At 60.7% G+C, this 26856-nt stretch overlaps 1 protein-coding gene across 2 annotated transcripts in view; it reads left to right on the top strand.

The window, feature by feature from the left end:
* Positions 1–10164, top strand: part of Adgrb1 (adhesion G protein-coupled receptor B1) — a 75962-nt gene extending 65798 nt beyond the window's left edge. Inside the window, exons 25-31 of one of the 2 annotated variants that reach the window (XM_046449078.2) lie at positions 1399–1570; positions 3562–3657; positions 5099–5138; positions 7033–7739; positions 8715–8750; positions 8933–9040; positions 9396–10164. In XM_046449078.2, coding sequence (XP_046305034.1) covers positions 1399–1570; positions 3562–3657; positions 5099–5138; positions 7033–7739; positions 8715–8750; positions 8933–9040; positions 9396–9593 — 1357 coding nt within the window. In that variant the 3' untranslated portion in view covers positions 9594–10164. Of the gene's footprint in view, positions 1–1398; positions 1571–3561; positions 3658–5098; positions 5154–7032; positions 7740–8714; positions 8751–8932; positions 9041–9395 lie in introns of both variants that reach the window. The other variant, XM_046449076.2, reaches the window with a different exon arrangement.
* The last annotated feature ends 16692 nt before the right edge of the window (positions 10165–26856 follow it).

The following is a 26856-nucleotide window of genomic DNA, read 5'->3' as shown; positions in this document are numbered from 1 at the left end:
GGTCAGCGAGGGTCACGCAGCCCTAATTCCGGGGGCCTGTGCTGTGTCTGGGGAGGGAGAGGTGGAGGCTGCCTGGCCTCTCCTGGCCTGAACCAGAGGGTGGGTGACCAGGGCGCTGTCCTTGAGATCCTGGAACTTCTGGCTGAGGCAGGAGCAAGGGAGCCTGTCCTGGACACCCCACTAGGTGCTGGCTGAGAGTGGGCAGCTCCCCCTGGACAGCAGCCTGGGAAAGGAACAAGGCTGGCCTGCCATGAGAGTTGGGCCTGGGGCAGAGGAGGAGGGGGAGGGACAGGTGTGGCCAGCTCTGCAGGGCCCCTGAGATTGGCGGATGAGGATGGGAAGTGTCCCCTTAGCCCACAGGGGTCCTCAGTGCTAGACACCAAGCAGTGTTACCGTCCAGGGCCTCTGCCAAGCCCCACTGGTTAGGGGGCTCCTTTATCTGGCGGAACTCCAGGCCCTCCCAGCCTCTTGCCCAGCAGCCTGCTGCCCCTGACCCACACCCAGACCCACTCTCTGTCCAGTCCTCCCGCTGCCCTTCTGCTGCTCTTTCTGGGAGACAGAAAGGTGACTCCTAAAGGAGAGGGGAGCAAGTGGCCCTGGTGCCAGAGTGCCAGCAGCTCGGGAGCCTGGCCCAGGCAGGCAGCAGGCTCAGCAGTGGTCCCCGAGAGTCACCCCAGTGCAGGGGCGGGGCTATTTGCCTGCTCCTGTGTGTCCCGCAGCCCTGAGGCAGCGTGGCACCCCTGCTGTGGGAGCAAGAGGGCTGCAGGGTGGTGTGCCTACAGCCAAGGTGCCCCCATCCCTGGCTGAGTGCAGGGGCAGGGGCAGCTCAGGCCGGTCCACAGGTAGGGCACTGGGCTCCGGAGGGTGGGCGCGCAGCCGCAGCCGGAGAGGAGGAAACGCCGCCGTCTCTCTGTCCCTGTCTGTCCCTGTCTGTCCTCTGGCCCTCTGGGCTTGTCTGACTGCTCACCTGTGTGTCCCTCAGTTTCTGTCCCTCCCTTTCTGAGTTCCTGCCTCCCTCCCTCCCTCCCTCCCCAGTGGCCTCCTGCCCTGCAGTCAGGCCTGGGTCCCCGCTCCCTGGCCCTGGAAGCTGGACGCGGGGCCTCCCTACCTCGCCCTCTCCCTCCTGACCCGTTCCAGTCGGCCACCCTGCCCTGTGAGGAGCCTGGGACTCTCCCAGAGAGCTTCTCCACCTTGCTGGGCCCCCGCAGGGCCCCGGAGACCTCTTCCTGAGTCTCCAGGTCCCCTTAGAGCTCTGGGCCTCGGGGAGGCTCTGACTGGGCTCTGCTGCAGCCCCAGGGGCCAGGAACCCAGCGACTGGGGAGGGGGCAGGGCCGAGTGTGGGCGGTGGGCGGGGCAGGGAGGCGGGCAGGAGGGGCAGCTGACGCCCTCCGTCCCCAGGGCCTCCCTGTGGAGCTCCTGCGTAGTGCTGCCGCTGCTGGCGCTGACCTGGATGTCGGCTGTGCTGGCCGTCACGGACCGCCGCTCCGCCCTCTTCCAGATCCTCTTCGCGGTCTTCGACTCGCTGGAGGGCTTTGTCATTGTGATGGTGCACTGCATCCTGCGCCGAGAGGTGGGTGGCCCTCTGGACCAAGGTCCTTCCCCTGCCCGCCCTGCGGAGGGAGCCGGGAGACACCGCTTCTGGGGGCCCCAACTCCTGTCGGCTGCAGGGACCTGGCTGGGCAGGAGCGTCCACACGCAGTTCCACAGAGCCAGGGCTGCCACGAATGGCCGCCTTGGACCAGGACAGCTTCCAGGACACCCTCGGCCTCGGGGTGCAGGGTGACGGAGGCAGCTGGGGCTCCATCCTTGCGGAGCCTGCTGAACAAGATTGCTGGTAGCAGATGCTTTTGGCATTGTCTGGACCAACCAAGTCTGAGTGGCCTGTCGGCCGGGGGCAGCAGAAGGGGTCACATCCAGACCCCTGAGAGCTCGGAGTGTGGGGGGACGTGCGTCGTGACCTAGGGACTGGACTCCTATGTGGCTCAGAACCAGGATGTGGCTGCTGGGGCAAGAAGGCCCAATCCTCCCCTTCTCCCCAGAACCTCCTAGGACAGTGGCAAGCGGACTCTTCAGAAGCTCATAGATGAGGGAGGACACTGAACAGGAAGGCCGTGGCACTCCCAGCCCTGGAAGGTCAGGCTGCAAGAGGAGAGGTCATGACCTGAGCAGACTGCAGCGGGCAGCTAACTCCAGGCCACCGAAGCCCAGAGAGCTGCTGGGGGGGCCCCTCCCAGGATCTCAGGAGACCAAAGGGAGGACCCTCTGGAGCCGCGCATCCTGTCCCTCTTGGACATCAGGGCACGTGGCCTCCCCAGCTGGGCTGCACTGCCCAGGAAGAGTGCACCAAAAGGCCCTGACGATGGGCATCAGTGTGGAGTGCCCCTTGGTCAGTCCACACTGACCCCGAGCCCACCCCTCTGGAAAAACGTGAACTTGCCAGCAGGAAAGAGGAGGGGACCTAAAGTTCCGGGTTCCATGCTGCAGCTGGCGGCCCCTCTGGAAGCCCCCGCCTGCAGCCCCTGCCCCTGACAGCCCGCCAAGCGGCCACTGAGGTTGAGAACTGCTGAGGGAGGAGCCAGGCAGAAACGGCATGGGGGACCGAAGAGCCCCCACGGAGGAAGGAACTCCCCAGAGCCCCGCCCTGCCATCCCGAACGGCCACTCACCCTGACCACTGAGCACTACCAGTGCCTTGCCTGGCCCCAGAGATCTGCTCGTGCCCTTGATTCTCAGCGGCACCATGGCCAGGTGCTCGGCTGCCCGCCTGCCAACAGCCATTCTGGCCCGGCATGGACTTGGGGCTGCAGTCTGCTCCGAGGTCACCATCTTGCCTCCGGCCCCTGTCCTGGCTGCTTGGCTTTGTGAACAAAGAAGAGCGGCCTGTGAGGAGGAAAGAGCAGGGACACCCCAAGGACAGAGCAGCTTGGGAGTTCAGACCTGAGGGCGGCAGCCGCAGAGGTGGCAGGGGTGAGGCCGGGGCGGGGGCTGGACAGACATCTCTGAGACCTCGTCGAGGGGCGGGCAGAGCACCGCCGTGGAGCCTGGCCCTGGCTCAGAGCTGCATGGAACCTCGCGAAGCACCCCTGGACCTCCGATCACCACCTCCTTTGGCAGTTGCTGGCCACATGGACAGGACAGGCAGAAGCTGCAGCCCCACCCGCGTGGCTGAGGTCCCTTCATGGAGAGTGTTGCTGGAGGAGGAGCAGGCCGGTCCACCTGCAGGGACCCCCATCCGTCTGCCTGCCTGAGAGAAGAGGCTTTGGTGATGAAGGACAGGTCTGAGGCCACTGGAAGTCCTTGTCCGACTCCGGCCAGCAGGGCCTGCAGCGTTCAGCCAGGGGACTCCAGGTTTCTTCATTCTTATGCCACAGAGAGCGCGAGAGTGTCTCAGAGATGAAGAGAGAGGCCATGGCCTGCTGTGGACATGTCCTGTCCCCTCCTCCACCACACCTCTCAGTCCTCCCCCCCCCCGCCCGCTGCAGGCTTGCCCCTTCCCGGGCACCCCAGAGCTGCCATGTCCCCGGGCCCTGCTGCACACTGACGCTCCCCGCTCCCTCCCCAGGTCCAGGATGCCGTGAAGTGCCGCGTGGTGGATCGCCAGGAGGAGGGCAACGGGGACTCGGGGGGCTCCTTCCAGAACGGCCATGCCCAGCTCATGGTAGGACTGGGAGCTGGGGGCACAGGCACCCCCACTGGGAACCTCAGGGTCCTCCCTGGGCCCAGAGCTGCCCTGGGCCGAGGCACCCATTAGAGGAGCCCTGAGCTCAGTTTGCATTTGAGGAAACTGAGGCTCTCCAAGGTGAACCCCGATCCAGAGCTTCAGGCCGGGAAGGGTGGAGCTGGCGTCCATCCCACGTCCAGCTGAGTGAGGCCCTGCCCGCCTGCCCAGCTCTTAGCCTGCCCCTTCTAGGACTGCACACAGGCCCCTGCGAGGCCAACAGCTCAGGGCCTCCTGAGCACCAGGCCTCTGTGCAGCTGCCCACATCAGGCCCCCATGGATACTGAAACTGCCCGCCACCCTCAGACCCTGACTCCGGGCAGCCCAGAGCCCCAAGGCTCAACCAGGATCCCCCAGCCCCTCTGGCCCCTGGCCTGGACCTGGCAGCTCATGCCTAGGCCTTCTCTTGCACAGGCTCCTGGCCCCCCACCGGCTGGCTTCCCGGCCTCGGGCATCACCCACCCCAGCCCAGGCAGGGCCTCCAAATCCCCACGATGGCCTCAGCTTCTCCATCCAGAAAGGGGCAGTGTCAGGGTTTCCGGCAGATACTGGGTCCCTTGGAGACACAGCCCTTCCTGATGCTTCTCCTGGCTAACCCCTGACCTTAGTGGGAAGATTCGTCTTCCCGTCGACCTGTGTTTGCAGGGAAGGAGCGTCCAGGTTTGAGAGCAAGGGATTGTCCCCTGGATTGTCCCCTGGAGCCCTGTGGCCTCTGAATGGGTCTGGGATGGGCCCAGGCCAAGGGTGGGTCTGGGTGTCATTCCCTTCTCCTCAGCTGCTGCCCTTCCTTGCTGCAGTGGGGACCAGGCCACTGCTCAAAGGATGGCCAGTGGTGGCCGTCACCACATTGGCGTCCCTCCCTTGCTCTGCCTGTCCCTGGCCTCTCTGCCTCAGCCCCAGCACCATGGCAGGGGCCCAGGAGAGGAGGCGCTCCAGACCTCGAGGCTGCTCCTGGCCTGGGGTTGGAGGCTGTGGTCAGCAGGGCTGGCCAGCTGCCCCGTGGGGGCTTAGAAGAACACAGGCGTGCCTGCAGACACCGACGCAAACAACAGACAAGGAAACACGCACACGTACGCTCACGCTGTCACGCCACACGCGAACACGCCCACAGACACTCACGCGGACAGGAGCACTTGTTCCCAGACACGTCCACACCTGCTTCAGAGGCACGGTCGCCCTTGCCCAGAAGACGCTCCCACCCCCAGGCCTGCGGGCCCGTTTGGAGGCGTGGCCACCCTGCAGGGACTCTGTAGACGTGGCCTGGGTGCCTGGTGACAGCGCGTCAGCGCCTGGGCACCTTGTGTGTGGCCCTCCAGGCCTCCCTGCAGCAGTAGCCCCTCTGCCCCCCGGCCCTCACCCCTGCCCACCCTCTGTCTTGCAGACTGACTTTGAGAAGGATGTGGATCTGGCCTGTAGATCAGGTGAGCGACCGACAGGTGAGACGGCAGGTGGCCGGGTCGGCCCACTGCTTCCTTCTCTTTGCCCAGCGTCTGTGTGCTCATCTGTCCTCGCCCTCTGCTGGCACCAGGCCCCTGTCCCTCACACCCCGAGGCTGCAGGAGAGCTGTGGTGCTGTTGAGGGCGCTCCAGAAACCTGTCCCTGAGTCCCTGATGGTCAGCCAGTCCAGCTCTCCTGCACCTGCCTGACTCCCCTGCACCCTCCTCCCAGGCAACGAGGCTGGGAATTGTGCATGAAACCCTGCCACCCATCGCCACCCTCTCCTGCCACCCACCCTCCCTCAAGCACCCTGTTCTGTGTTGCCTTCACTTCATCATTAGTCCAGGTTGAGCTTGCAGGGAGGAGGACCCACCACTGGGGGTCTAGGCTAGTGCTGAGCTTCCTGGAAGCAAGAGCAAAAAGAGAATCTGCCTAATGAGGCTCCTAACCCACCCCCAAGAGTCAGATAACAGAGGTCTGCTTCCTCCAGTGGTGTCCTGGGAACCAGGTATCTGGGGCAGTGGCAGGCAGTCTTTGGCTGTGGAGGGGCCACCTAATCATGCTCCCTCTGGCTGGTCAGGTACTTAGGGCATCTTCTCTAGAGATAGACATGAGGCTGGGACAGTCCCAGGTGACGAATGTCAGCTGCTGCCAGGTGGACCCCAGCCGCGTGGGTGTGCACTGGGCCCCCAGAGTGCTTGGTGCCTTCTGAATGGCTTGCAGCCAGCAGGTGGGGCCACACAGCCAGTGCTGGGCACAGGTAGGGGAGGCACACCACCCGTCCACAGTGCTGGACGCTAGCCCTGCCACACAGGGAGCCGAGCACCTGGGGGCGATGGGGTGTCTGGGCCCGTGGGGCGTGGGACGTTGTTGAGTGACCAGCCCCAGCTGGGCGTCTCCTGAGATGGCCTTGACCCTGGGGGAAGGTGCAGGTGGAGAGGGCAGTGGAGAAGCACGACCTGCCAGGGCCAGCTGCAGGAGAGAAGGCGCAGGTGGCTAGACCCTGCAAGGGGCCTGGGGAGCGCCCAGGAGGTGGTGGCTAACACCAGTGGGTCCTGGTGAGCTGGGATGGAGGGAGCAGCTGGTGGACACCAGTGCTGGCCCGGATATGCACAGGAGCCCATCCTCAGGCCATTATGGGTGGGGCACCGGGTTGGGTCTGGCTCTTTAGAGAATGGAACCACTGGGTGTGGAGAGGCTGCCGTGGACGCTGGGTGGTGGAAAGCTCTGGCCCTCCAATGGCTAGTGGAGGCGGGATAATCAGGAGTGGGATGGGAGGTGGGGCCAGCCAAGCCCCGGTCACAGGGCAGGCAGCCTGGGCCAGCTGTCCAGGGACCAGATGACCTTCAGAGTGGAGGGTGCCCGCCAGGCATAGGCGTCCAGGCTCCAGGTGCTGGGAGGCAGGAGGCGTCCCTCAGGGTGCAGGCTTGAGTGCTTGGGAGCCTGGGTTGGGCCTGCTGCCCTCCTGGGCAGATCCTGGCACGTCCTCCCTACACCGACTCAGCCATGAGCCGGCTTTGGGCAGCGGGGACGCTTGACCAGCCGGGGTCCCTTCCCCAGAATAGGCTGCTCCACCTGCCGCACTGGTGTGTCCCTGCACTCCTGGGTAGGGCCACCTTGCTTGTCCTTCTGAGCTGCTAGGACAGGCCACTTGTGGGTGACAGTTGTTTGTCTTCTTGCTGGGGCAGGCAGAGGGGCACCCAGGTGCCAGCCTTGCTTAAAAAGATATGAGCCTTGGCCAGCTCCGCACCAGGCCTGGGTCAGGGGCAAGTGCCCCAGGCCAGCCAGCAGGTGGGACCGGGGGCAGTGGTGCTGGCCTGTCTGGGCCCTCCCGCTGGGGGCCTGCCTGACCCCCATCTGCCGCTCATGACCCCACAGTGCTGAACAAGGACATCGCGGCCTGCCGCACGGCCACCATCACAGGCACGCTCAAGCGGCCATCACTGCCTGAGGAGGAGAAGCTGAAGCTGGCCCATGCCAAGGGGCCACCGTCCACCTTCAACAGCCTGCCGGCCAACGTGTCTAAGCTGCACCTGCATGGCTCGCCCCGCTACCCTGGTGGGCCCCTGCCCGACTTCCCCAACCACTCACTGACCCTCAAGAAGGACAAAGCACCCAAGTCCTCCTTCGTTGGCGATGGGGACATCTTTAAGAAGCTGGACTCAGAGCTGAGCCGGGCCCAGGAGAAGGCTCTGGACACGAGCTACGTGATCCTGCCCACGGCCACGGCCACGCTGCGGCCCAAGCCGAAGGAGGAGCCCAAGTACAGCATCAACATCGACCAGATGCCCCAGACGCGCCTCATACACCTGAGCATGGCGCCCGAGGCCGGCTTCCCCACCCGCAGCCCACCCACCCGCGAGCCCCCTGGCAGCGGGCCTCCAGAGGCACCCCCTGCCCAGCCCCCGCCACCCCCACCCCCACCACCCCCACCGCCCCAGCAGCCCCTGCCTCCACCGCCCACCCTGGAGCCAGCGCCTCCCAGCCTGGGGGACACGGGGGAGCCCTCCGCCCACCCAGGACCAAGCTCGGGGACTGTCACCAAGAACGAAAACGTCACCACCTTGTCTGTGAGCTCCTTGGAGGTGAGGGTACCAGGGCCAGCTGAGCTGGTGGGGCCAGCGGGTTGGGCTGCACTCAGCGTGGTGTCTAAGGGCGTCCCAGGGGGCGCGGGCGGCCGGCCCGGCCTGCAGGGGAGGCTCCCGGCCCCCAGCAGCAGCAGCAGATGGGCCGTGCTGACAGGCCGGCTTCTACCTGCACCACTGGCCGGGCAGGGCTGGCCAGGACCCGCTGCCCTCAGGCCCACTCCCAGGGCAGCAGGCCAAGTGAGAGGGAGCTTTTAGCAGCCCATGCTGGCCATGCCTCTTGTCCCTGCCCCCTCTCAGGCCCCAGCCTGGGTGCTGAGTCTAGCCTCCTCATGAACGGGCAGTGTGGCAGCAAGTGTCCCCATATCAACCTGGCGTCTTGAGTTGACCAGTGGGATGTGAGACTCCGGTCAGGGTAGGGCCTGAGGGATGTACTGCCCCTCCTGGCTCTCGGCCTCTGGGGATGCACCTGGGATCCGAGTGCATCCTCGGGTGAGCCCAGCCTTGTGGCCCTCGTCAGTCCTTCTGACCCTGGGCAGCATGTGCTGGTCTGGCTGAGCTGGACACCCCTGCCCAGCCCTGACTCTGGCCCCTGGCACATGCATGTGGGAGGAGCAGCCTCCAGACGAGCTGGCAGACGGGCCCCTTGGGGCCGGGAGAGGAGGGCTGTGCTGGCCCAGGGTCCTGCCGTCGGGAGGAAGCTGCTCCTGTCCTGTCTGCCAGCCTGTTGCTGACAGCTTCCCTTCAACCTCAGCAACCCCACTGCACCTCCCGAGCCCCCCGCTGGCCTTAGTGAGTCCAGGGAAAGGCAGCCTGCACAGAACACAGGCCCTCGGGGCACACCCTCTGGCCTGGCGTGGACCCTGAAGGCAGGACAGGGGTTGGTCGCCCTCCCTCACCACAGGGAGGACCTGGACTCATGGTCCGGGAGTCTTAGGGAACCAGTAACAAATGAGCATAAACTTGTCCCCACAGCGGCGAAAATCGCGGTATGCAGAACTGGACTTTGAGGTGGGTGCTGATGTCCCCCTCCCTGGACAGGCAGGGCACACCCAGCCCCTGACCAGGCAGCTCAGGCCACTGGGGCGGGCAGGGAGGTGGAGTTGGGGCGGTGGCGGGCCTTGTCCCCAGGGGCTGGTGATGGGCAGCATGGCTGGCCGGGCCCTGCTCAGGACAGTGGCCTCCCTCTGCAGAAGATCATGCACACGCGGAAGCGGCACCAGGACATGTTCCAGGACCTGAACCGGAAGCTGCAGCACGCGGCCGAGAAGGACAAGGAGGCGCTGGGCCCCGACAGCAAGGTTGGAGGGCGGGGGCGGCACGGGGTCCCGGGGCCTCCCCTGCTGTCCACACCCACTCTGCCCACCTGGTCACTCACTCCTTCACTCATTCTGCCTCTCCTGAGGACCGGCCTGGTGGGCCCAGGCTGGACCCCGAGGGGCAGGACGCAGCTGAGCCTGGCACGGCGCTCGGGTGTGGTCAGGGTGGGGGCAGGCGGGTTCCCAGCCGCCCTCCCTGCCAGCCCCGGGCCCTGCCAGTCGTAGGGTGAGATGTGCCGGGGCCCCTCCCTGAAGCCCCTCCTGACCTGGTCTGCCCCCTCTTCTCCCTCCCGCTGCACCCTGCCTCTCGCCCGCGCCCCTGCCACTCGCCCCGCAGCCAGAAAAGCAGCAGACGCCCAACAAGCGGCCCTGGGAGAGCCTCCGGAAGGCCCACGGGACGCCCGCCTGGGTGAAGAAGGAGCTGGAGCCACTGCCGCCGTCGCCCCTGGAGCTGCGGAGCGTGGAGTGGGAGAAAGCCGGAGCCACCATCCCGCTGGTGGGCCAGGACATCATCGACCTCCAGACGGAGGTCTGAGTGGGCGGGCGGCGGCCCGCACTGGGCCAGGAGGAGGGATCTGCTCTGCCCGCTCCGGCCACAGGACGGGCACAGGCACGCTCACGCGCAGGCCAGGCCTGCACCCCGGCCTCAGGGCACAGACGGCCAGGCAGAGGGCCCGCGCTGGGACCAGAGCCAGACGCAGGACAGGAGGTGGCGCAGCCCGGCAGGCACAGGGCTCCAGAGGCCCAAAGGTGCCTCAGACTCTGCCCTTCTAGGGCGAGCCCCAGCGGGCGGGGGGCTGTGGACAGCGGACAGGCCTGGATGGGCCAGTGTCCCCAGGATGCCCACCTGAGACTCCGCTGCAGAGGACCAGCCCGTGTGGCCCGCTGGCCTGGCTCCATTTTTTAGACATCCCCCACCCCTGGGGAAGCAGCCAGACCCCCACTCCCTTCCAGGGCCCTGGGCCCCTCTCAGACCCAGGCAGAGAGCACAGCCCTGACCCGAGGCCCCCAGGGGCAGGACTAAGCCCACTTTGGGAAGACACAGGGTGGGGAATCTATTTTTTCTCTCCTTTTCTTTTCTTCAATAAAAAGAATTAAAAACCCAACTGCCGTGTGTGGTTTGTGTCGGCAGCTTGCCTGGCTAGGACAGGCCTGCCCCTGGCCTCGTGTCCCAGTGGCCCTGCCACTCCTGCCCCGTCGGCAGCCGGGGTCTGGCCCGGGCTCCCAGGCGCCCTGTCCAGGCTGTGGTGGGAACTCTGGGCACTCCCATGGTGGGTGCCTGCCCCTCTGCGGCAGTCCTCGGCGGAGGGGACAGGCAGCTCTGACCCCAGCCTGGTCCAGGGCCTGTCAGACTCCCCTTGTCTCCTGAGTCACCTTCAGGAAGGACAATCAACAGCAGTAATTTAAAGGAACAGACAGACAGACGGGATTCGAGGAAACGTGGGGTTCTGTGCTGCCATCTCCTCCGTGTTCCCTGGGCCAGCTCCCTATGTCCATCACTGGACGCTTGCTGTCCCCAGACCACGTGGCCCTGTCTGGCCAGGGGTGAGTTGGGAAAGCAAATGTGAAGATGCAGAGCCATCCCCAGACCCAGTGGGAGCCCCCCCGCAGTCGGCCCACCCTTCTAGGCTGAGGAGCTCCTTCCTGCCTCTCTCCCAGTCTCCAGCAGGGGGCAGCCTGAGTCCCTCCAGGAACCTGGCCCGGGAGCTGTGAGAGGAGCTGCCAGCAGGTCGGGGGACATCAGCCAGCCCCTTCCTCAACTGCTCCCAGCCAGGAAGCCCCAGGACTGCAGAGAGCCTGGCCTCAGCAGGCAGAGCCCACTGCCCCTCCTCAAGCCCCACAGACCCGACTGAGGGGACTTGGAGCTCTCGAAAGGGCATGTGACAGGCTCTCTAGAGTCCTCAGCCCCAACCATGTCATCCCAACAAGCCAAGCAGAGGAGGGGCGACCTGGCACGGGTCCCCTGGACAGCCTGGGCCCCTCCTCCCCACCGGGGCTTTGTCCCTGCGAGCTTCACTGTGGGTGAGATGGGGACGGGCTGGGTAGAGACCACAGTGAGCACAGTACCGTGGACAGCCCCCGGGTGCCACATGGGCGTGGCGGACGGTGAGCCAACCACAGGGAGAGAGGGCAGTGTCTGCAGTGGCCCTGAGGAGCCCCCCAGAGCCCCCAGAGGCCCAGATGCTATACCTACCAGGGGCATGCCCAGTCCACTGGCCCTCTGCATGCACACTGGTTGTGTCTGCTTCAGGGAGGCTCCTGGGCCCTGGCAGCCCCTCCCAGAGGCCGCTCCAGACCCAGCAGCCGGGGTTCTGATGAGTGACTGGCTGCACCCTTTCTCCCTCCTGCTGTTGAGGGAAGCTGAGACACCCCAGGGGCAAGTGGACCAGGCCCTGAGCCCCCGAGCCCCTCCTGGTGCAGGCAGCATAGAGCACAGGGCCTGGCTGGAGGGTCAGGCAGAGTGGCCAAGACATGGTGGGGCAGCTCCCTGACTCCCCATCTCCACCCACACCCAACACTGCCAAATGCAAAACAGCAGGAAGCCGAGCCCACACTCTGCAGGCAGGGGACTCCAGCAGTGGGCGCCACCAGGGTCCGGCTCAGTGGCAGCACGGCAAGATGCAGCCGTCCAGAGCCTGGTTGCTCCCTGCTGGGCCTCCCTCCCAGGGAGAAGCCATGTCCCATGTCCTGCCTCAGCCACACACTCAGCTGTTCAGCGCTCCTTGCTTTCCTTCAGGACCCTTCACAGAAATTGCTGGCTGCTCCCAAATCTCCATGCAAAAGCCAGCCAGGAAAGGCCCTGTTGGAGACATGCGCCCTCGGGCCTGCTCTGGTGGGCCCCAGTCACCTTCGTGGTAAGCCCTGTGCTGGGCACTGCTTTGGACCAGGGCCCAGAGATGCTCAGGGCCAGGATGGGGCCTCCCCCTGGGCCTCTGCCAGGTCCCTCAGGACTTCACCCAGCTGTTGAGAGCGGTGGGCTCCTGAGAGTGGGCCAGGCATGATCCTCTCGACAGCAAGCACACCAGACTCTGGTCCAAGTCCTGCTGCCAGAATCCCACGTTAGGGAGGCACTGCTCCTGGAACCAGGTCTCCTGCTCCAGTTTGTGGACCCAGCCCACTGCTGGGTTCCTTACCCAAGGCAGCAGCAGCGTCTCCACCAGAAGCTGCTCCATTCCTTGTGGAGTCCAGAGGTGGTCATGCCTCATTCCTGGGCCTTCCATGCATTCCCTCTGTTGTCTTAGCTTCCCAGAACAAGTGCCATCCTCTTCAGCAACCTGTCACCAGTGAATCTGAGACCATCTCTTCTGCTACCCTCCACCTGCCATCATCAGCACCACCTGCCCTAGGGAGAGGAGTGGGCTGAGGATGGTGAGGGTGACCAGGATGGACAAGAACATGAGGGACCATAGGTGGTGTGGATAGAGCTGGAGCTGAAGATTTGAGTGGTGGTGTTGATGGTGGTGTTGATGATGATGGCAATGGTCATGCTGATGATGGTGGTCATGGTGATGATGATGGTGATAATGGTGATGATGGTGATGCTGCTACTGGTAATGGTGGTGCTGTCGTTACTTATAACAGTGATGGTGGTGGTGATGGTGGTGGTGATGGTGGTGGTGGTGGTGATGGTGATGGTGGTGGTAGTGGTGGTGATGATGGTGGTGATGTGGTGGTGATGGTGGTGGTGGTGGTGATGGTGATGGTGGTGGTAGTGGTGGTGATGATGGTGGTGGTGGTGGTAATGGTGATAATGGTGGTGATGGTGGTGGTGATGGTGGTGATGGTGGTAATGGTGGTGATGGTGATGATGGTGGTGGTGGTGGTGATGGTGGTGGTGGTGGTGATGGTGGTGGTGATGGTGGTGGTGGTGGTGATGGTGGTGGTGGTGGTGGTGGTGGTGGTGGTGGTGGTGGTGGTGGTGGTGGTGGTGATGGTGGTAATGGTGGTGGTGGTGATGGTGGTGATGATGGTGGTGGTGGTGATGGTGATAATGGTGGTAGTGGTGGTAATGATGGTGGTGGTGATGATGGTGGTGGTGGTGATGGTGGTAATGATGGTGGTGGTGATGATGGTGGTGGTAGTGGTGATGGTGATGGTGGTGATGATGGTGGTGGTGGTGTTGGTGATGGTGGTAGTGGTGGTGGTGGTGGTAGTAGTGGTAATGGTGGTGGTGGTGATGGTGGTAATGGTGATGGTGGTGATGGTGGTGGTGATGGTGGTAATGATGGTGGTGGTGGTGATGGTGGTAATGGTGGTGATGGTGATAATGGTGGTAGTGGTGGTGATGATGGTGGTTGTGGTGATGGCGATAATGGTGGTAGTGGTGGTGATGGTGATGGTGATGGTGGTGGTGGTAATGGTGATGGTGGTGATGGTGGTGATAGTAATGGTGGTGATGGTGATAATGGTGGTAGTGGTGGGGATGATGGTGGTGGTGATGATGGTGGTGGTGGTGATGGTGATAATGGTGGTAATGGTGATGGTGGTGGTGATGGTGATGATGGTGGTGGTAATGATGGTGGTGGTGGTGGTGGTGGTGGTGGTGGTGGTGGTGGTGATGATGGTGGTAATGGTGGTGATGGTGATAATGGTGGTAGTGGTGGTGATGATGGTGGTGGTGGTAATGGTGATGGTGATGGTGATGGTGGTGTTGATGGTGGTGGTGGTGATGGTGATAATGGTGGTAGTGGTGGTAATGGTGGTGGTAATGGTGATGGTGGTGGTGATGATGGTGATGGTGGTGATGGTGATAATGGTGGTAGTGGTAGTAATGGTAATGGTGGTGGTGATGGTGGTGGTGGTGGTGGTGATGGTGGTGATGATGGTGGTGGTGGTGGTGGTGATGGTGGTGGTGATGGTGGTAATGGTGGTGTTGGTGGTGATGGTGATGGTGGTGATGGTGGTGTTGGTGATGGTGGTGATGGTGGTGGTGGTGGTGATGGTGGTGGTGGTGGTGGTGATGGTGGTGGTGATGGTGGTAATGGTGGTAGTGGTGGTAATGGTGATGGTGGTGGTGATGGTGGTGATGATGGTGGTGGTGGTAATGGTGATGGTGGTGGTGATGGTGGTAATGGTGGTGTTGGTGATGGTGGTGATGGTGGTGGTAATGATGGTGGTAATGGTGGTGATGGTGGTGGTGATGGTGATGGTGGTGGTGGTGGTGATGGTGATGGTGGTAATGATGGTGGTAATGGTGGTGATGGTGGTGGTGGTGGTGGTACTTATAGGATCAGAAACAAGAACCTCACAGCTCACTCTGTCTCCTGCTCCTCTGACTGGGGGTGGCCAAAGGAAGGGTGGGTAGAAGGAAAGGCACATAAGGACAATGACTAGAGTCTCTGAGTCAGTGGGGCACGGAGCCTCCGGGAGCAGAGCTGCCAGGTCCTGTGCTTCTTGCCAGCACCCACACTCTCAAGATCCAGAAGAAACTCCTTCTCACCGGGTTCCACTTGTTACCCCTTTCCTGGCATCAACACAGTGCTGGAAGGTGGGGGCCCGAGGAGTCCTGCTCCCATTCCCGGAGCCCTGGCCTCTAAGCAGGCCAGGGACCTTTCTGGCAAAGTCCTTCACAACCTCTCTCATCCCACTTCCTGGCCCTGCTCTAGCCAGACTTGCTGTTGGAAGTCCTTCCTCTTATCCTTTCATCCTCCCTGACCACTTCTGTGGTCTGGGCTGCCATGTGTGCTCAGGCTGGCCTCCCCACCCTCCAAGTCCCTCCTGATCCCATGTCAGGGAAGGCCAGAACCCCAACTGGGCCTACCACCCTCCCCCAAGGGGTCCTGCTGTCCTCGGGGCTCGCCTCCAGAGAGAAGCCACAGCACTGTGAGCTTGCTTCTGGGGCTTATTCCAGAACTTTCTAAGCTGCCTAGCCCACTCCAGCTCCCTGTGGACGGGGAGTTCTCCACGCTTCCTGGGTGCCCATGAGACTGACAGGGCTGGTGGCGGCTCACACAACAAGCCCAGGGGAGGAGGGCAGGGTTGGGGAGGGGGGCAGGGTTGGGAGGAGGGCAGGGTTGGGGAGGGGGGCAAAGTTCGGTGGCCAGGCAGCCCTCGTCTCAGATGCAGTCCCACATTTCTGGCTGCTTCTTTCCCCAAGAACCCTACAAACGTCTCGGCCCAGAGGTATTGTCCTCCCAGGAAGAGTGCCAGGGACCAGCCTGCAGGGCCACCAAACCTAGGCCTCAGAGTGCCCTGCCCACCAGGGTACCCTGTGCTCCCAGCCGGTCAGCTCAGACAGGCCCACAGAAGGACCAATGGAAGTGAGACCCCAGTGCAGGGTGCCTGGGGTGGGAAGGTCCAGCCAGGCCTGGCCTGTGCTCCCCTCCCTGGCCACCCAGAACTGGCCACAAGCTGGAGGCCAGGCCGACTCCCCCCCTGCCTCAGACAGACCCCTCCGGGCCTCAGTTTCCCTATCCGTGCTGCGGAAACAGACGCCCTTCTTGGCCCATGGTCTGTGACTTGGCACTTCTGGAAGCCTCAGGAAGTTGCCGGCTCCCCTTTGTCAGACCCTAAAAATAACCGGGAGGGAGGAGCTCTCTGAATAGCTTGTGAATGTGCCAGTCACTTGCCCCTCCACCCCCAACCCTCCCTACAGCAGAAACTCCTCCAAATAAGGCCTTGGCAGAGCCGGAAGCTGGCACCCCAGCCCGTCACTGCTCACGTCAGCTGGGGGTTCCAGAACCTTCCCTCCTGGCACCCAAGTCTCTCCCCCAGAGGCCAGTGCAGGTGGGGGCCTGAGAAGTCTGGCTCGTTCAGATGCCCAGAGCCTGCCAGGCAATGGCAGCTCGTGATCGCCAGGTCCTGGCATTCATAATCACGGGATCTCAGAACCTGCTAGTCTAGAGACTTGAATTTAAATGAATGAATATTTGAACTGCTAATCATACCCCTTTCCCCAAAGTTCAGAGAACACCGGCTCCACATGAAGAACTGGAGGCCCTCCCCAGGGGGCAGGGTGGGCTTCCCTCCCCAGCACCCCAGGCTGAGCCTCACAGGCAACGCGGAGACCCCACAGGGGTGGGACAGCGCCCAGCTGTCCCTGGAAGGCGGAGGAGGTGCTGCTGGGTTCAATATGGTTCCCTGGGAACACCATATGGACCCCACCCGGGAAGAGAGGGGGCGGGAGGTAGGAGGAAGTGCCCCTATTAGCCGTCTCTGGGCTTCCTCCCCGGAGTTCCCTCCCCGGAGTTCCCTCCCCAGGGTGGGGGCTGAAAGTCGGGGCTGCAGGACGGCTCAGGAGCTGGTGGCCTCAGCAGCCCGTCCTCACTGAGCTTGCTGTGGGCACCAGGCTGGATACCCTTAGGGGCTGCCTGAAACTCACCTCTCCCCTGGGTCCTTCCTGATGCCCCCCAGCCCCTTGCAAGACTCAGGGACCCCCCAGCCCCTGGAAGACTGCACCCCGGTCACCCTACAGGCCATGCTTAACCTCCACAATGGACAAGGGTGGGTCTGGGGGCCAGGACAGAGGGTGGGTGAACAGGTCCTGGGTGAGTGGGAGGGGCTCTGCCACCTGGAGAGCTGGTGGGGTGGGGAGGACGGCAGGACCGAGGCCGCCTGCAGGAGGGACCAGACGGAGCCCTGGAGATGGAGGGGGTTGGCACTAGAGGGGGCTGCTCCTGACGTGGTGATGGAGGGAGGACCCAGGAGGGTGCTGGTCCTTGGGGTTCCGGCCTCAGCAGAGCCCAGGGCCTGCTGGGCAGAGGGAGAGCTCAGCTCTCGAGCCTCACCACAGGGAGATTCCAGGAACCAGAGAGGGCTTTGTCCCACCCAGGTCACCGTCAGGTCACTAGGAGAGATGCAGCCAAGGCTCCTGCCCCAGTGCCTGGGCCCACGCTGGCCCCACGGGAGCCAGGCAGGGGCACCTTCCAAGCTCCTGGGAACGACAGCACAGGCCCTGCTGCCTGCTTCCGGGAAGCACGTGCCCCACCTGTCCTGCCCCCCGGCGGCCCGTCTGGTTGCCCCGGCAGGGCCGTGGGGCTTCTCTCCCCGGTCACTTTCAGTGAGCTCTGAATCCCTGAGAGTCTGACTAGTTCCTCCAAGTCTCCGAATGCCCTGGAGTGACGCGGCTCATGATGTTCTCATTCCTTTTGAATTCTGGCACTTCTGTCGCTGGCCCTCTTGGGCAGCCCACATCTGAATGACCTGCCTGTTCTCAGCAGTTGTTGAGAGACTCACGTCCGCTTCTGGGGCCCCTCCACCGGCCCCCTTCACCAACCCTTGCCCTTTATGACCTTCTTCCTTTTTGGGGTTTATTGTGAGGTCTATGTAACTTCTTAAGCCAGATTCTTAATGCATTGATTTTGAACCTTTCTTATTGTCTAATACAGGTATTGAGGCTATAAAAATTCCCTCAGAATGTTATTTTACCCCGACCGGCAAGTCCCCATAGGTACTATTTTTATTATCACTCGGTTGTACTGAATGTTTGAATTTCCCTTCACTTGTACTGTTTTAAAATTTCCCTTTATATATATTTTAAAAGTTGTAGACCATGGAGTTTAAAAAATCTTTTGTGAGTTCTAATTTAGTTATAGTACTTTCATAGGATGTCGTCTATATGAGAATCCCTGTGTTGCATCGTGTGTGGCAGCTTTTATCAATATTTTACATGTGATTCCTAGGGGTGGAGAGTGGCTCTGAGTTACTCCAAGGTGTACAGAGGAGCCTGAGCTTCTCCATTTGAGGGCAAGTGCCAAGGCAGAGTGACTTGGTAATGTCTCTGGGCACATAGCTCACCACCAGATGTCGGAGATACACAATTCATCGAAAAGAGTGATCCCAGAAGCTCAGCACAATCACAAGGCACAAGCCGATAAATAATTGTGCTAGTAAAAAATGACCACAGGCGAACTGACCAACTAAATCAGAGCATGTGGATGCACAGGTGTATCAAGCCCACATCAGAGAGACCAGGCACGCCAGACCCCCAGTAGTGCAACCCCTCGCCTGAGACCCACACAAGGAAGGGCACTTGATAGTGGTCTGGTGGTCCACACTGTCTGCCTGGTCAGGGCCATGAGCTGTCACTCCTGACTCTGTCCCCAGGGCTTCAGCTCAGCTCATTCCCCTGCTTGGTGTAGCCCACTTCGAAGCCACCTGCCTGTAGGGACCCTCACCTCCCTGGACAGCTCAGTGCCTCAACAGCTCCGAGCCTTGAACTAGCCCCACCCCTGAGCCCTGAGCCCACTCCTTGGCTGGGTGGGCACCTGTGCAGGCTTCCTGCCTTGCTCAGTTCTGCCCCTTCAAATCCCGTGGCCATTCTTAACCCTCCCTCAGCATCCTGTAACCTGTCAAGTATGACGTGCCACTTGAGTGTTATAAAGATTAGCGATTAGGATAGAAGGGAATAAAGATCCTCGGTTCCTGCCACCCAGGTGAGCCGGGCGTGCCTGGGGAATCAAGGCAACAGAATGGACGACTCGCGGACTCATTATCTTCAGAAGCTCTGACACTGTGGAAAGACACAGGGCACGTGGCGCTCCTTGGTGGCACAGCTCACTCGTGACAGCAAGGCCCAGTCATTTGTGTGCTCACTAAGCCAGGACAGTCCACTTCGTTGCTCAGATCTTCTTTATTGTGATATTGGGACATTGGTCCTGGCTGTGGGTAGCCAGGTCAGTGATAGCACTTCTGTCTAGGAGTCCTGGCTAGACACCCCCACCCCACAAAAAAAAAAAGGGGGGGGAAGAAGAGAGACATCCACAGCCCGGAGCTCTTGGAGTCCTGGGAGCCATGTGCGTCCTGTGGGCTGCTGAGGGCTGCGGGCTGCTGGCAGGGGCTGGGCAGTCTCAGGACAAGCTGTTTGCTGGGAAGACCAAGGTGGGATTTGGGCACGGGGTCCTGCAGCCCCACCCCAGCTCCAGGGAGGACAGGGAGGAGAGGGGCTGAAGGTTGGGTTGTTCACCAACAGCCAGCGCTGGGACATATTGTGCCCACATAATAAGGGGCCCCTACTGCCCCACAGAAGCTTTGCATGGCTGGACACAGCAGTTCCTGGAGGGGGTCCACCCGGGGAGGGCATGGGAACCCTGCACCCCACCTTGTCCTCCGCATCTTGTCCAGTGCCCATCTGCTTCCTTGGTGTCCATCCACCATGTGGACAGCAAACGGGAACAAGTGAGGAGCGTCCGGAAGGCACAGCCTCCCGCTGCTCTCCACCGCCCACCGCCCCTCGCCCGGGGGCCTTCCCCTGTGGTCCGGTGACGTGCCCCTCTGCTTTGACGGGTTCTGTTTTCCTAGAGAGTGGAGATTTGGGGTCCTTTAGCAGTGGCCGTCTGTAGGCCATCCTGGGTGTGGCACTGATGCCTGTTGAAGGGCATCTCCATAGGCCTGGCGGTGACCCTGCAGCAGCCTGCAGCAGGGGCTCAGATGTGCCACTCCGCCTTCAGCTCTGTCACTCTGCCGTGTCACATGTGTCTGGTCCTGTCTTCCACCTTGGAGCTTCACGTCTCTCCTCATGGTACCTTAATCTCAGGATTTCCTGAAATCCGTATTTATTTAAGATCCACTTTTGCCGTCCTCTGATAGGGAAAGCCCCGCACTCTTCCTGGCGCTGCACCACGAGTCACCCCAACAGGGTCTGAGGCCCGCCCACCGTTGGCCCCTTCCAAGCAGCACTCGGGACCCAGGCTCCCACCTTCTCTTTGGGCTCATGTGGTGACACTGCCTACATCTAGCTCAGTGTGCCACTTGCCCCCCGGCAGCACCCGAGGTGCCCACCTGAGCTGCCACTGTGAGGTCACACACCTCCCCCTGGAGTGCGCACCTTCCAAGTCCCAAGTCCCACCAGTGGTCGGCCGTTGGCTGCTGTGGCTTGCTCTCTCCCCTGCCCCCCTTCCTGTCACCACTGGCCGGTGTGAACCCCAGGCTCTTGTTCTTTGTTCCCCCACATTCCCACAACACTCCCCTAACCTATAAGAAATGCCTGATTTCGTGGCAGTGGGTTTTTGAGTTCTTTTCAGTTTTTGATAAATTTCAGGCAAACAGAGCTGCAGAGAGATGGGGAGATCTTATCTTGAGCCCCCCCACGGTGACTGCCTTACATAACCAGGCACAATGATCACGGCATATTCTTATTTAAATTATATTATTCTATATCTCAATCTGTCTTTTAAATTTTCCACTAAGCACATTTTTAAAAAGAGCCATCTGTTTGCTGTGTGTGTTTCGATCTGTTACTTTCCCATTTCTTTCCTCGACATGGTCTACTTTAATAGGAAACCTGGCCCAACGTAGGCCACAAGTCACACGGAACTGCCTAACACAATCTCATGCACAGTGGCTAACACGGGCGTGAAGTTCCCATCTTTATTCAGCTGGACTAGGCACCATTTCCACGAGAAGACTCACTCGTTTTAGGTGCTCAGTGACCTCTGTGAGCCACCCCTGCCATCACTCGCCCCCACTCTGCCAGGTGGGCTTGGGAACCTGGACTTGAATCTGGCAGCTGCGACTCCTCACCTCGACACTCGGCCTTTTCTGGAAGTCCCCTGGAATGGGTCAGCTGGTGCGTAGCCTTTGAGGCCGGTTCCCTCGAGTTGCCAACGTCCACACTCTGCCTCCTTCTGCTGCCCAGCAGTACCCACCTCAGCGGCCATCATTTACTACTTGCCACCAAAGGATGTCTGAACTGCCCCCGATTCTGGCAATCATGGGTGAGCTGGCACGAAGCTCCGAGTTCCGGAGATGCCCAGGATGCGGCAGGTGCGCGTCCGGCTTCCTGGGAAGCCTCCAGGGCTGGGAGTGGCCCAGTGGCTGAGTTCTGGGTTTGGTCCCCAGGACGGCAAAAAGAAGGGGAAAGAAGCCCCCCGGCAGTCCCCAGGGCTGTGTGCTGCAGCCGTGTGGGGAGAAGTGCGAGCACCCGGGGCCCCACTCCTTCGCCAGCCCTCCTGGGCACCTCATTCTCTCAGGAGTGTCTTTTAGGGACAATCCTTTCACATTTTCTCTTTTATGGAGAGAATTTTCGGTGCCCTCCAAAGACCTGATCCCAGTTCACACAGCTCCGGGCTGTTTTCCGAGTGTGTGGTCCCCTTTACATTCAGACCCGTGCGGAGCTGGCTGGTACAGGGTAGGGACCACGTTCTCCTTCATCTGAGGAGTCCCCTCACCCCCACTCTGGAAAGAATCGTCACTGGATGCAGAAATCTCGACAGTTCTTTTCCTTCAGCATTTAAGAAATTCTGTGCCCTTCTTTCTGGCTCCTGTGATTTCCGGTGAGAAATCCGCCGTCTTTCCAAGCACAGTTCTCTTCACGTGCTCCTTCTCTGGTGGCGCATTCTCCTGCCGTTCCTTCAGCAGCTTGGTGGTGCCGGTTGTGCCCCGGTTGCTTCAGTTTGTCCTTAGTTCATCCTGGAAGTCCTGCAGCCATGCCCCTCACGTCCCTTTCCTGTGTGGCTTCCCTCTCTCCCGGGACCTGCAGTGGGAACGCCAGGTGTGCGCAGCTGCCTCCCCGACACCGACGGCTCTGCTCCCCTGTCCATCTCGTCTGCCCTTCTGTGCAGGTGGGGTGACCTCCGCTGGTCGAGCCTCACACCCACTCCATGGCCCTGTGCTGCTGGACTGCCCAGCGACTTCTTATTTCAGCCACTGCATTGTTCAGTTTTAAAATTTCTATTTAGTTCTTTTAAAATGTTTACTTTGGATTTTTTTTTTTAATTTCAATTTTAGTGCTCCTCCCCCTCTCTCCCCCTCTCTCCCTCCCTCTCACACACACACTTCTCCCCCGTGCCCACCTTTCCCCCTGTGGCGGACACCGTTAGTGAACCAGAATTCACACACCTTCTCGACCCGCGTCCACAGCTCACCTTCAGGCTCACTCTGGGTGTTGCTTGTCTGGGCTTTGGCCCAGGCAGGGTGACGCCCCAGCCCTGCGTACCCCAGTGCGTCTCCCACTCAGCCCCCTCCACAGTCCCTCAGTCCCCCCTCTCCCTGCTGCTCCCTCCCCACAAGGCAGCGTTCCAGACCGACTCCGCCACCCAGCCACGGGCTTGCCTTCCTGTGGCTCCCCTCGTTCCACTTTGGTGGCATGTACCGGTCCACTGTCTGGATAAACCACCATGTATTTATCCGTCACTGGAAGAAAGACAGTGTGGGCTGTAACCCTCCGCACCCAGGTTTCTGGGTGGACACAGGTTTTCTCCTCTTTTGGATAAATGCCTTGGGCTGAGAGGGCTGGGTGAGGCTGAGAGCAGGCAGGTCTGTGAGGGCCTCCGCGGGCTCTTCCCCGGGCTGGCCACTTCTCTTTCCCGCCAGCAGAGGGCGAGCCTCCCTGCTGCCCCCTTCCCGGGCACGTCAGTGCTGCCAGGTGGTGTGTTCACCATGCGCGTGGGGTTCTGGGATCTCAGAGCTGATCCGATCCCAGTTCCCTGATGACGATGTGCGGCACCTTTTCCCATGCTTGCCTGCCACCTGTGTGTCTTTGGTGTCTCTTCTTTTGCCCGTATTTTAATCAGGTTGTTTTCTTATTGTTGAGAGTCCTTTGTGTTTTGGACCACAGTCATCAGAGAGGTGCTCAGCAGGCACCATCTCCAGTCCATGGCTGGCCTCTTCCGCCTCTGGGCAATGTCTTTTGTAGAACAGTTTTCAACTGTTAAAGAAGAAGTGCAACTCTCACTCTTTTTCCTTTGTTTTGATGAGGTATGTAAAAACTGACAAATCCAGACTCACCCACATTTCTTTCCTTTTATCTTCTTGAAGTTCTGGGGGTTTTCACCTTCCATTCGGGGTCAAGGTTTACTAGGGTAGGTTTTGCAGATGACTTAAGGCCATCTTGCTTCGTGCTGCCTTTGCCCTTTGCCAAGCAGCGGGTGACTGCATCGGAGGGGTCTCTTTCACGACTACTCTAGTGAGTCTTTGTACTCACTTGGTCTTGCTCTGGGATTCTCTATGTCTTCTAGTTCTCTGTTGAGATGCTCCAGTTTCCCGCTTGCCCCATTATTCTTGGATTATGGCTAAGGTCTCTGATCGTAAAGTCTCTGACAATGTCACTGTGTCCCCTCTTAGTGTCTGATGAAGGTCTTTCCCCTTGTGATTATTGAGATTTTCCCAGGTTTTTATTATATTGCATGCTTTTGGATTGCATCTTGGATACTGTGAATATCTTGTTGTGAGGCTCTGGGTTCCCTTTGAATCCTAAGAAGAATGTTAATCGATGCTTGGGTTTTGCAGATGGTCAGCTTGACCAGGTTTGCACTGCCAGCCCCTTTCTCTGAACTGGGGTCCTAACTATGGTTTCCAGTGTGATGGGGCCGTGCACCCCCAGGCCTGAGAGTGGGGTGCCAACTCTGAGGGCTCCTGCTGGGCCGTTTGATGGGATCTAGGGTAGGCAGGCCCTGGAGTCCATACACGTCCTCTGGTGGCTTCCCACACACTCTGGGTGTCTCCCCAGTGCTTTCTGGCTCTTGGGGAATCCCTATTCCAATTAGAAACTGGGGTTTAGTTTCCTGGTTCTGCTGTGCACCTCGTGTAGCTGATTCTGTCTCCTAGGCCGGGGGCCAAGACAGCCGAGGAAACACAAAGGCAACGGGCACCCCTCCCTCCTGTGCTCAGCTCCCAGCCTGGGACTCGAAGAGCAGAGCAGAGAAAACATGGAGAAGCCAACAGGGTCCCTCCCCTCCCTGACAAGCAGGAGCCCTTCCCAGCTCTCGGCCAGAAGCTCTTCCTGCCTGTGGCTGACGACCATCTAGAACTGTCTTGGAGTCTAGGCCCAGAAGCACCAGGGGAAGCCAGATGTGCCCGGGGCCAGGCTTTACATCCCCCAGTGCCCTGCTCTGGGGACTGACTCCAGGGCCCCAGCTCCTGCCCGCACACGTGCTGGGAAGCCAGGTAGCTGCAGTGGCCGAGCAGGTGGAGTCTGTACTTCCTCCTTCCCGGGTCAGAAGGGCTGCTCCCATTCCACTCTGTGGCCTGCTCCTGTGGCGGGCAGCTCCTGTCCACCCACTCAGGCTGTCCTCACGCATGTGGCTATAGGTACGTTCTCTCGTGGGCCGCTTTGGGACCAGCATGAGAACTGCTTTCTTTGCAGACTCAGGGGTGAGACTTCTGGCTGATCAGAGATGTGCGACCTCATGTGGCCCCATGGTGTCGGACAGCTCTCCACACGTCCACCACGGCACATCTCTCACAGGATGCACCAGAGACCCAACGTCCTCTGGCTGTCACCAACACCAGGCATCCACCAGCTAATTCCTGCTGGCCCAAGAGGCGTGCGGTGACACGTTCTGTCACGTGCATTGGGCTGATTATTACGGTTGATGCTTCTTCCCGTTCACTTGTTGGCCTTGGGCCCCTCTTCTGTGTTCTCACTTCTGTTCTGGACCCATGTGGCGCTGCTTGTCTGTGGAAATCACCTATGGTCTGGATCATCATCTTCTCTCTGCAGAACCTTCACGCCTCACCTAACTTCCACTTTACCTACGACGTCCTTCATTAGTGGAGTCCAGCTGAGGTGCTGTCGGCTCTGGGCTCGAGTGGGACGCCTTCTTCCGCTCGGTGTGGTTTTCATCTTAACTCTGACGTAAACAAAGACACCCTTTATCTAACTCATGCTTACCAAGTCCTGGACCACCCTGTCCTAGCAGCCTTGGGAGCTGTTCTTTGTATCATTAGGCCTAGTGCCAGCTTTGGTGTGGCCCTGGACGGGCCACCACTCCGTTTTTCTGCACGTGGAGAGCCTGTGGTTTGTTCTGCCATCTTTACCATAGCCCAGGTCCCTCTGAGCTGCCGGATGCTCTGTTGGTCTGTTTTTAAGCCCAAATAGTAGTTTGCTTTTGTTCCTTCTTTTATGTTTACTACCATGACGTTTCAGCATGTCTTAAAACCTGGTATGATCCTACCAGTCGTTGCTTGATGCGTTTTGAGGCCATGATTCTTGGTGCTAATGCTCTTGCTCTTCCATTGGTCTGCACATCCACAGAACCCCACATGGCAGGACATTCTCACCTTGATGCATCTGAAAACGTATTTGGCCTTCCTGCTTGCAGGTGACCTTGCTGGGCTCGGTCCTGGGTGGTACACACCGCTCTACCCTCTCCTGCCACCTCGTCTCTGTTGGTCATGCCTGGACGGGCAGGGGCCTCTTCCTCTGTTCCCAGGATCCTTTCATGTTCTCCACAACATGCATACACGTGGGTTTCTCTTCAACTTGACAGGAGTCGTACTAACGACAACTGTGGACACAGTCTTGCACCAATTTTTGAGAATTTCTAGCAGTTTCACACCTGGCTTCCGCTGCTTCTCTCCAGCTGCGCCTGACATGCTACCCAATTCAGCCACGGAGACTCGGCAACTGTCCTCTCCTCATCTCAAAACGTCATTGCTTCCCCTCCGGGTCTGCATGGTCACTGGGAGGCTCCTCACCTTTACTCATTGCTTGGTCCCAACGAGCGTTTCATAGCTGAGGCTCCTGGGGCCTAAAACCCTTGTGGTGCCCTTGCTACTCACAGGGCTTCTGTCCTCATGCCTGGGCACCGGGAGCCAGGACAGTTCCCTCAGCCAAGCTGCCTCACGCGGGCCCATGTGGAAGTGCTGCCACTTCTGCTCCCAGCAGTGGATGCTGCTGCTATGGGGCCCTCAGGGGGCGAGGCCTGTGTCCCAACCACAGCCCCAACTTCAGCAGCAGTCCCAGGTGACCCTGGACTTTCCTGTCACTTTTCCTTGACACACTGGTGTCAGCTCACTGCATGGGGCATGTCCACGAGCCTTTATGACTCTCCAGTGGCAATACGTTGACAAGTACCTTTGCTGCCAAGCACGGTGGCACAAGCCTGTGTTCCCGGTCACTCGGGAGGCTGTAGTGGGAGGGTCATTCAGTTCAGGGCCAGCCTGGGCATAAAATAAGCAGGACTGGGGGAGTGGCTCCGGGGTAGAGTGCCAGGTTCAATCCCCAGGTCACAGGGTGGGGGGACACACTGATTGCAGTTTCCTCAAGACTGAGCTGAACTCTGGTCCCACACTGCTGAGGCTGGAAACCCGCCTGGCTCTGCCCACCCTGCACACCCAGGTGCCCTGCAGAGACCGGGTCCTTCCTCACCTCAGCCCCGCGGGCATCCAGGCAGTGTCCTGTCCTTCTTGGCCCCTGAACTCCATGCTGTCCCGCCTTTCCTCTTATCCTCTGAACCTCCTCCACAGGGACACTCTCCAGCCAACCCCACCCTCAGCCTGTCCCCCCTGCCCTGCCCCCAGTGGCCACACCACATCACGGCCTCAGCTCCCTCTGCACAGACAGTGAACTAACAGTCACCACGGCTCGACTGCCCTGGGCCAGATGCATGGTCCTCCCATTCCCACTCCCCCCTGCCCTCAGTGTCCCTGTCACCCAGCGCATAGCTGGGCGGAGGGACTGGCTGGGCACCAGAGGGCAACGACTGTGGGAGGGGCCTCAGACCTCTGCCCTGGGCTGCTAGAAGAGCTTCTCATAGTCCAGGCCCACAGGTGCAGGGCCCGGGCACGTCTTCAGCCTCCCCCGGCCTGAGCCTCCCTTTCTGGTGCCTCTGAGGTTGAGCCTGGGCACTACCTTTCCCAAGAACTCCCCTCCTGGGTGATTCCTGAATGTCTGAGATCCTTCTGGAGGGCAGAGGCCGCCCCAGGACAGCAGCCCATCTGGGGCCCCATCCCCACCACTGTCACTGCACTGGCTGGCGGTGACGAGGAGCCCAAAGCGCCAGGACTGCTCAGGGTCCCTGTGCCTGGTGTGGGCAGAGGTGGTTTAGGCTTGGGGAAGGTCAGAGCTTTACAGAGGGAGGAGTGGGCGTCCACGCTGGGAGCCAGAGAGCAAAGACAGCAGCCAAGCTGCGGGGACG

This window comes from Marmota monax, unplaced genomic scaffold, assembly GCF_021218885.2.
Source record: "Marmota monax isolate L192 unplaced genomic scaffold, Marmota_monax_Labrador192_F-V1.1 WCK01_AAM20220418_F8-fsc00073, whole genome shotgun sequence".
Lineage (NCBI taxonomy): Eukaryota > Metazoa > Chordata > Mammalia > Rodentia > Sciuridae > Marmota > Marmota monax.
This window is presented reverse-complemented; position numbering and strand designations above follow the sequence as displayed.